At 39.3% G+C, this 10,678-nt stretch overlaps 1 protein-coding gene and 1 long non-coding RNA gene across 2 annotated transcripts in view; both read right to left on the bottom strand.

The window, feature by feature from the left end:
* Positions 1–122: 122 nt before the first annotated feature.
* On the bottom strand, positions 123–2,423 carry LOC309493322. The gene is made up of 2 exons (XR_014203836.1): positions 910–2,423; positions 123–423 (listed from the first exon to the last, which is right to left on the bottom strand). It is a non-coding gene; the product is annotated as an uncharacterized lncRNA (long non-coding RNA).
* Positions 2,424–2,852: 429 nt separating this feature from the next.
* The window catches only part of gna13b (guanine nucleotide binding protein (G protein), alpha 13b), a 32,034-nt gene continuing 24,208 nt past the window's right edge, over positions 2,853–10,678 (bottom strand). The window contains exon 4 of the mRNA XM_082177706.1: positions 2,853–5,891. Within this exon, the coding sequence (XP_082033832.1) occupies positions 5,319–5,891 (573 nt within the window). The 3' untranslated portion in view covers positions 2,853–5,318. The remainder of the gene's footprint in view (positions 5,892–10,678) is intronic.

Here is a 10,678-nt window from a genome sequence, read left to right as displayed (position 1 = left end):
GAGAAACTAAAGGGGCCGTTCACGTGGAACTTGTTCTTGCGTTTAAAAGCATGAGATTCGGTGTCTCTCGAGATGCGTTTTTAAAAAGTTAATTTATAACTTGCATGAGACGCTGAAAACGCCACATGAGGCGGTGCAACAGTCAAAAATGTCAGTCTAGTTATAGTCACCATGAAATGGTGATTGGCAAATTGCAGTATTATAATTATCTTTATGGTAATCTTTGATCAAATCATCTCTTCTCTGATGACATAGCACGAGGGCGGGACAACCTGTTACTCGCATGACATCACAACGATCCAATCAATTCCTGATGGACAAAATTAAGTCCCGCCCTATATTTTTTCTTGTTCGGGAAGCCGTTTCACTCGAATATACATCACAATATTGAAGAAAACACTATCACAACTTCTGTGTCGTCGACTTTAAAGCAGCACTCAGTAACTTCGGGACTTCTTCGCTGTATTCTCGCTTTTTGTTCGCAGGTTTCTCTCTAGAGCTCCCCCCCACAGCTTCGGAATAGATATTTGACAACACTGTCGTAAAAACTCGTTGTTGATTCTCAGACACCAGAGGCTATAGATCAACGACATCAAAGCAGATAGGACGTTCTTTAAAACGTCTTCTTCATTCGGGTTCGGACGGCGTGAGGGAGCGCAATAATGACAGCATTTTAGCAAATTTCTTTTGGCCGTAAAGCAATTGTTTACATCGCGAGACCTGATATCACGCGAGACTTCCTGACGCAGCGGCCGGCGGCCCGCCGGCTCAAAGTTGCAAGTGCGTATTTTCCGCTCACGGGCACCAGGGGGGTGTGAAACGACCACCATTCAACCCGAAATAAGTAATATAACCATTCCAATGACTCCGAAGCTGTTCAGTTAAGGTAAAAAAAGTTACTTAGTTCACCTTTAAAAGCAGCATACTGGAACGCAAAAAAACAAGATGTGGCACAGAAGAATGAGAAAGAACAGTCTCGAGGCACGTAAACAGATTAAATTAATGCGGCTCAGAGACATCCGTAACGAGAATCGCAGTGGATTGTGTTCTGTGAGAACTGGCCCCAAACACTCAAAACACTCGATGAGTATCTTGACTTTAAATGCAAAAAGAATTTCATATATTCTAGCATATGAAATGAGTCTGTAGGTAAATTCCATTAAATGCACTTAATGACTTGAACTCTTATGTACCTCTTATGTTCTGTAAACTTAATTTGTCATACATGTATTTAAAGACTGTTTATTTGGGTTTTGTACTTTTGATGAGAAGGCACATGTGTGCCTTTTTTCTTTTTGATTTGTTCCAATCTTTTTTTAATGTAATGCAGACTTCTGCCTGTGAGATGCTGCACTTCTGAATATTGCAATGACAATTTGTTTTATTTAAATAAACACAATGATTTTTATAATCAGGATTTTCCATTCCATTCTTTTCCAGACTCAAATTTACAAACCTTTCCATAGATTTTTCAGACCATTTTTAACATAAATGGATTATACAGCATTATGTTTGGTATATAGTAGTCACCTGGAAATATATTTTCAGTTTTTTTTTTTCATTGGTTTTCTCAAAGTGATGACATGCGGTTTACAAGATGAGAAGAAACCTCAAAAAACCTGCATTTATTCACCTCTGACATCAGTTTGATACTGTAATCGTGTGTTGATGTTGAATGATCACCAAACGGCCAAGTAAAGACTGATTTAGATGATTGTTTGCTGCTTTATCGGTTGCTGGGTCGAGTGTCACGCGCACATTCAATGTGAAAATACGCGCCTTGAATGTATTCGACTGTGTAGTGTGTACTAAACTTTTGCTATGAAAACACTCTGCTTGAAATTCTTAATTATATATTTTAGAAAACTTTATAGGGGCATTATATTTGTCCATACTTATCCAGACCTGGAAATAACTCTGGAACCCTGAATAATGGAGTCCTGATCAGTCATTTTGTTTGATTGCCACTACACAGGTTTTACCTTATTGGGAAACACCACATGAGCACAGTGGCCTTGAAGCAGTCACATGACACAGGACAAAGAGCTGAGTCATCTTGCTCCGCTGCAGCAGAAGATAAGCACAGCACATGCAGAGTAACCTCACTCTGTGGAGGAGGGCAGAGAGGTGGCAACAGCAGTGCCTGCAGTGTGTGTGTGGAAACAGTCCCAAGCTAAAGAGATTCAGAATTTAAAGCTAGGTCAAACTATTGTTTTGATGTAGTAGCTACACTGCTGGCTATCTACTTGAATATTTGTCTAAACAAAAGAGAAATATAAGGCACAGACACAACTGTTTTTAGTTCGCCTGCATTATATTTGACATGCATTGGCACTAACTGCAGATTAAAAAATAAAATTAAACATTTGAAATGCATTTATTTTAAACATTTCCGTTTTTAATCCTCTGGAATGGCTCGCACCACAGACACTAGTCCATTACTAGTCCATTACTAGTCCAGCACAATCTTTGTTTCTGTAGCAATAACATACATTTCTAATTATATTATGATTTTTCATGTTATTCTAAAAAGGATGTTTTAGATTTAATATAAATTAAGCTTATTTATATAAAATCTGAAACATTCTTTTAAGAACAGCGTGAAAAATCCATTATATAAAATTACAATTGTATTTATAATATTAAATTTGATCATTTGTAAAGTCATGCACTTTAAATGAAGTTGAACTGACTGAAACCCTGGCTACATTTGGTATAACACCACACCCTAGTGTTCACAAAGTGGAATTGCACTTTCACCATTGTCAATTTAAGAAATATTTGTAGAAATTAAAACAAGGTGCAGAATTGCTCAAACGTAGTTATTCTGAGCCAAAAAACAAAACATCAAATGACAGTTTTTGCAAAATGATTTTATTGAGTCAATGATGAAGAATGAGGAAGCATAGGTTAGACTGTACAATGAAAAGCAGGTCTATATTCAGTACTGAGCACAACAGTCTTAATCTTTAGAATGAATTATTTTGATGAGGACTCATAAGCATCCACATTAATCAAAATTCAAAAAACCTAAGTACAAAAAAAGGACCAGAAATGCCTGAGGCATCAAACTGGAGGCACTAAGAATCCTTTGTGGCAGGCATAAGTCTTGCATAATTACAATAATCAAACTTGATTATCTGGGCAAAACTGAAAAGGGCAAATCAGCCACCTCTGATCAGAATCATGTTTAGGTGAAAAGCTACAGTGAGAAAGACACTTCTTACAGGAAGAGCAGAGAAAACGTTCATCTCTCTCAAACATCAGTGTACGGAGGAGGAACACAGCTAAAGTAGTGTATCTATCTGCAGCATCGCCCTTCCTTTAAACCTGTCAACTGTTAGGAGATGACAGAAACCGATGCGCTCTGATAGAGGCATTGTGTATGTCAGTGGGTGACGGCTTTAGTCCCGCACCTGTCATATCTGTCAAAGCTACATCAGACAGTGACATCATTTGCAAAAGCACTTGGGTTCACCCTCAAGGCTCTCGCACACAGGAAGCCGTGGGACTCATAAACGTCCTCAGCCATCCCTCTTGGTTTTGGCAAGTGCATAACACTTGCTTTATTAAGTTCAAAGGCAGATAATACAACGTTTTAAGACTCGGCATGCTAGAACTAGGCAGCGAATACTAGAGGTTATTCAGCATTCTCAAATGACACAAACTCGTTCGAATCAGTCAAAATCTTGTGCTTGGAACATGTTGAGTTTAAGAGAAAGTCGGATACTAAGACGACAACAAAAGCTCCGCAATGCCCAATTTGCTGGCACTGGGGGGCAGTGAATGGCACTAGAAGACACAGGACACTGTCAGTGGAGCGTGAAGACGTAATACTTGCTTTTCACGAGCCTCCCGGGACTTAAGCCAGGGGCGTAAGGCAGAATTCGACACCAGACAAAGAGTCCTCTACTGCTGTGCCCGTCTACAGCCATCTGAATGCATAGACGACACATACAGGGCATCATTCAGCGCAAAAGCTGAGATGAAGCAGCCAAAAGCGCTAAAAGAGCAGCCTTGAAAGGGGCTAACTGCGGGCAGGGAGTCAGTATCTCTGGATTTGTGGGTGCAGTGGCAAATACAGCTATACATTTCAGTGTAGGTTACAAATCTGTTAGAAAAGAGTGAGGAGGGTGAGGTACAGACTATTTACATAAAATACTTACTACAACGGTAGTATTCAGGGCGGACATGGCACTATACAAAGTAGCTATACACAACCATTGAGGGAACGAGGTTCACATCGTAAGATCTATCCCTTTTGAGGAAAGTTGTTCGAATTATTGGTACCTTAAACACGTGGCACTTGTGAATACAGACGCTTTTGTTAGCGGGGTCTGACCGAAAAGCCAGTATAGTTTGGTTGTGGATTTAAAACAAAGCAAATAAATTAACAAAACACCGTTTTTTTTTGTTTTTTGTTCCCTGATGGATAAAGAAGTTCTTCCAGACTCTAGCTAGGGCAGAGCGGAGGAGGATGTCTGCAGGCCAGCAAGGAAATGTGATTTCCAGCCACTGATGGAGAGCTACAATTAGTGGATGTTCCTGAAGGCGAACAGTTAAAAGTGGTCTACATTCAGCCCTGAGTTTATGCTGTATGCATACTGTATCTATCAGCTCGCCTAGCGTGGCTAACCACAGTATAAGTTCAGTTTATCAAGTGGTATGAATTGTGAGCGTTGTCCATCAGCAGAGGAAAATCAAGAGTGTAAACGTTTTGAAACATAACTTAAGAAGTTTATCTGTAAATATATTCATAGATCTATATATATATAATAAAAAAAAACTGATTCTAAAATTGTACAATTGATTAGACATCTACACGTTAAAAACACCAATCAAAATGAGGAGGGGGAAAATTAAGGCCAGGCAGGTGTCGACAGAAAGGCTCAGAACATAGTTCCTGTTAAAAGGTTAAAACAGCATTTACATCTCATCTTGCTATTTGGTCAGTAATAAAAGGCTCAAAGGTAACAGATCAAAGACAGTGCTAGAATCTCTTCCTGCATTCTTCCACTTTTTGAGGGAGGAACGCATTGCGTTTGGCACCTTTCGACGAGAGGGTGCCGCTCAATGACACGTACAGCTTCTCTTGGCAGGACAAGTGTGAGTGTAATGCACTCTCTTCTCGAAGCTTACTCTTTAAGAGAATAACTACCCGCCGTCCCGTGCTCGTGACAGACCGCTAGGCTAGGCCGTCGTCTTCCTCGCATAAAAGCACGTCAGAGCTATTCAGAAAGGTTACTGTGTGGAGTACAAACATCTGAGCAGAAGAGGGTTATTTTGGAGAGATCTGAAAGGAAACGGTTGGACAAACATCACTGGAGCATGAGCTGTTTGAGGTTGTCGTGCAAGATGGTGTCCTTGACGTCACGGAAGACCAGGCGAATGTTCTCTGTGTTAATGGCGGTGGTGAAGTGGTGGTAGAGGGGCTTCTGCTGCTGGTCTCGCCGCTTGTTCCGGAAACAATCCACCAGGAACTTCTGCACGTCCTCCAGGCTGTGCGGCTCCCCTGTGTACTCGGGGAAGTAGTCCTTGATGGCCACCGTTTTGACCTTCTCCTCAAGCAAATCTGTCTTGTTGAGGAAGAGGATGATGGAAACGTTGCTGAAGACGCGGTTGTTGACTATGGTCTCGAAGATGTTAAGTGACTCCATGAGACGGTTGGTCAGCCGGTCCTCCATCAGCACCTGGTCGAACTCGCTAGACGAGACAAGGAAGAGGATCGAGGTGACGCTGTCAAAGCACTCGAACCACCTGCGGCGCTCCGACCGTTGGCCGCCCACATCCACCATCTTGAAGGGCACATTCTTGATCTCAAAGTCGTACTCGTGAATGCCCTTGGTGGGCTTACGTGCCAGCAGGATGTCTTGCTGTGATGGAAGATACTCCTGTAGAGAGAGAGAGAAAGAGAGATAGAGAGACAAAGGGACCATCAACCATTAATCAGGGATGACGTGAAGAGACAATACAGAAGATTCAAAGCTAAATTTAACAGGGACTTCGACTTCAGGGTCAAGCAGGCATCAAATAAAAAAATGCATGTTATTCTATTCTTGATGTTCATGATAAAAAGATTTTGGTGTAAAACTGGTGAGTTCCAAACACAGGCACTTGAATGATGGTGGAATGAGATTTGCATGTGGTGGACGATATGTTATTAAAATCATAGCATGCGACAGCAGTTTGCATACCACACATCCGATAGATACCATTTGAAGTCTGGAATACGCTACACAACTGTGTACAGTCTGAAAAGATTTTTAAAACACTAGTATCAAACACTTTCATACATTTAAACTTTGTAAATGGTTAGAGAAAATCTGGACATTTTCTGCACTTTTCTGTAAAATCTGCCAATTCTGACAGGCCAAAATCTGCAGACTAGCTCTGACTTTGGGCAAGTAGTGTTGACAACAGACTGCGAATTGGGGCAAAAATCTAGGCAAAATTTGAGTAGTCTATACCAGTCTTAAATTAAACTACTAGAGAAAATTATTATGTTCAATTAAAAAGACATTAACCCAATTTGATATTTTCCCTAATAGTACTGCATACACACCTCCTCTTAACAATTCGGTAGCAACTGTAAATTCTTAAACGTCTTTTACTGAAATTAAAGTCAACTTAATTTAATTAGAGAGAAATTAAAGAATTTAAGAGGTAGAAATAGTGTTTATAGAAATACAGATACAGCGGGGGTCCAAAACTCTGAGACTACACTGGGATATTTATTTCCATTTAAATATGTAAATTACTATTAAGTTTAACTAAAAAGTTGAGACATAAAATGAGAAGAAATATTTAATACTCTGCACAATTTCTAGGTAACCCTGAAAATGTGTGACCCTGTCTATAATATGAACTTTATCCTCAGGAGAGTGACGAAACAAATAGTTTACAAAATTGTAGAGACATTCATAATTTTTTTACTGGTAAAATTGCTATGCTAATATTAACATTTTCGTAAATCAAACATTGTTTATTAAAATAAAGGAATGTGATCTCAGACTTGTGGACTCCACTGTGTGATCTCATCATGGTTTTCCTTACAGAAAACAAAAACAAAAAAACTTGTAGATAAAACACTACAATAAATCAGTGGTACATAAAACTCAAACTGTGGGGACAGGACAACCTGGACAAAAAAAGCAAACAACTATTACGGTCAGCCCATGGCTCATTCTCCACATTGTTGGCATACCAGAGTTGGGGGTTGGTGGGGGACAACATTAGCGAAAAGGTGAATCTGGATCGAAGCACTGGCCAATACAGAGTGTGAGGGCAAATGCACACAAAATGCATCAGCTGAAACTCTACACTAAGTAAACGCAAGACATTTCAAGTCGATAAGAGAAACCATGCTCAGTGCTAGCACATAAAACCTGAGAAACATTTCTGAAATTCCAGACAGGATAACATCAAAGACGTCTGCCTTGAACGGATACGGCATCCAACATGGCGGTACTCATGTCTGGATGCTGAACCCATGGAAAAGTTGGGTTATTTGTAGGGCTGCACGATTAATCGCAATTTCCATGTAATCGCACTTAAACTGATTTGGCTTATCATCAGCATGCTGTAGATGTGGTCAGCGGAGCTTAAGCTGCATCTAACAATGATTTAAGATAGGGGTGGGCTATATAACAGAAATATTATATCACCTTTGTTTTTTCAGGAAACTCACAATTCACGATTAATCACGATTCTTTTTCATGTTGGTTTTACTATTTTGTAAGTGACTGAGCATTACAGCCAAACTAATCTCCCTGTTTTAAAACCAAAGCCTTACTAGGTAACAAAATATAAGAAAAAAAAAAAAAAAAGAATGGCAGACATACATCGGTCTCATTATTTTCTTTGTTATTCTTTGTTTTTCTTTGTTAAAAGATAAGAACAAAGATACACATTACATATACACAACATATTATACAAGTGAAATAAACAGTGCTTTATTTTTTCAGCTACAGTAGGTGTATTTAACAGCAGCAACCAGAAATAAATTAAATGAACAAATATTAAAATAAAACTACATAGACTTCACTGCATAAATTATACATTGATTCTTATTAAAGCTACTATTAAGGTTCTCAGTCAACAGCAGGGAGTTGTTTTCTTTTAGTTTTTTTGTTGTTTTATTAACATTAAAAGGCTAGTTCCCCCCCAAAATGAAAATTGTCATAATTTACTCTCTCAAGTTGTTTTAAACCCAAATAAGTTTATTTCTTCTGTTGAAAATAAAAGTTATTTTAAAGAATAAGAGTAACCAAAAAGTTGTTGGTCCCCAGTGACTTCCATAGTATATCCTTTCCTACTATGGAAGTCAATGGGGAACAGCAACTGTTTGGTTACTCTTATTCTTCAAAATATCTTTTGTGTTCAGCACAAGAAAACAAATTAATACATACAAATAAAACAACATTAGAATAAATAATGACAGAATTTTTATTTTGGGGTGAACTATCCCTTTAAGGACAAGGTGCAGCATGTTTACTATTAGGCTACTGTCTCTTTAAGACCGGCACGCACCTACTATACACGCATATGACACGCACCCGATTTTCTCTGAAATGTTTGCTTTCACTTTATAAATACTGTGTTTATGTAAATTTTGTGTGTATTTGACAGTATTAGCGCTATAAGACTCAAAAGATATTAGTCCAGTTACCAGGCGCTGTTTGGCAGGCTTTTAAGTGCATAGGGTGTAAGCGCTCAAAAAAAGCGCATCTTAGAACAGCGCATCAGCACGCAAAAGAAATGTTTAACCGGCAAGGCTTTAAAGCACATGAAAATAATGCATTTTTGTGAATTCCCGTGAGTGTAACTCTACCTCCTCTGCGTTAACGTGATGTGAATGTAAGTCGCATTGTACAGTATGTTGGGACGAAGGGGGCAGAACTGCAACTGATAGAATGCACTGTAGCACGATACTACGATTTTTCTTCAAAAGCAGATCGTAGAGACATTTTAATCGTCCACTATCAAAAATCATGATATCGCACACCCCTACTTTAAGATGTAAAATAAGGATTTCTAGTCATATGAAGATTAATTGCTTTTTCCATTGAGAGATTCAAACTAATGTTCAACCAAACACACCTCTCCCTGACACATACTCTGCATGCCTGCATTTTGTTGCCTAAGGTAACCCTTCTTCCTCATCTCTTCCTAAATATTTATGCGTCTGGGCCGCTGAGGTCTGTCTTTCCCCAAACATTTGACTCCCACACTTCATCCACCCAAGAAGGATGAATGTAACTGAAACAAACACATACTTTCCAACAGAGTCAAGCGGCCATTTCCCTCTCTGAGCACACTCGGAAGCGTGCAGTATTTCCTCTTCCTGTTTGTTGATGGTGTGATTGCAGAAGTGGGTCCACATTGCCGTGACGTGGCCGAGTGAAGAGTAGCCAGTCTGAGGCGCGCCGCCTGGACCAGAGCGCATTCAACTCTGCTTCCTTAATCCCCCGAACAGAAATTTACTGGGCCAGACATGAGAAGCGAGACCGAACGACAGCATGATGTCAAGGAGCATAATAATGAAAGTACGATATGTGGGGAAACAAGTGAATGGTCCTTTCAGTCTCTCTTCCACACGTGGCATTAGTGCTTTAAACAATAAGAACCACTGTGACCGTTTTCATAAGCTGTGAATTTAAAACAGGTTATCTGATCTTTGGTTCAAGAACAGAGCTGTCTGGAGTCAAAGCTGAGATACTAATCATCACATTTACTGCAGTCAGCAGCGTCTAGAAAGAGCACAAAACCACAAACATCCGTTTAGTACTGAGAGCAAGAACACGAGCGGCAGGCGGCAAGTCACATGACGCAAAGGGAACTGCACTGGGCCCTCGTGCATCAGCCAGACGCCGATGCTGTGACAGCTGCAGTCTCAAATGATCTTCAAAAAACTAATTGGTCAACACACTCCACATATAACATGCAAAGGAAGTGGGAATAAATATAGGGATCTAAATAACTAGGGTTCTGAAAAAGTTATAGTACTAAATAAAATAAAATAAATTAATTTATATATTTATTGATTTATATTATATATTTATATTTATTCACTGAATTGAGTCGATATATATATATATATATATATATATATATAGACTCAATTCAGTACCTGAGTGCTGTTCTCATGGTTTGAATATGGAACAATAGTAGTGTAGGCCTATTAAAAAAATGCTTTTTTCCCAACAAACTGAGTCAGTCAGCAAGTCTTGATGGCTGCTCTATAATCTATAAATTCATTTTATATGAGTTTTTTTTGCCCAATTCATACAATTTCTTTGGTATTACTACTGAAAGTAGGATTGTGCTTATTTTCTATTTCTGATGGCCAGTGTTGATTGATAAGAAAACCTACAGCACATTTCATCATTCTTCATCAGTGTGATCACATGGATTATCCGAGCGAGTAAGAAAATCCTCAGGACATCCTTAATCACGCAGTGTCTTCTCCACTGATTCTTTCAAATAACTTAAAACTGAAGACTGGCGATTTCTCAGGGAAAAATGTTATGCGAAAAAGTTGCTATAGGAAGTATTATGAGAAAGGGTTGACACGTGACCTTTGATGTCAGCAGAGCTAGTTTCACTTCTCTCTGTATGTGCTGGCTGGTGAGCAGGGAAACCCTGTCAAGGCCCACAGCATTGTGAGAAAAAACAGACG

Source organism: Leuciscus leuciscus (assembly GCF_965113295.1).
Source record: "Leuciscus leuciscus genome assembly, chromosome: 1".
Classification (NCBI taxonomy): domain Eukaryota; kingdom Metazoa; phylum Chordata; class Actinopteri; order Cypriniformes; family Leuciscidae; genus Leuciscus; species Leuciscus leuciscus.
The sequence above is the reverse complement of the archived record's forward strand: the minus strand, read 5'-3'. Positions and strand labels throughout refer to the sequence as shown.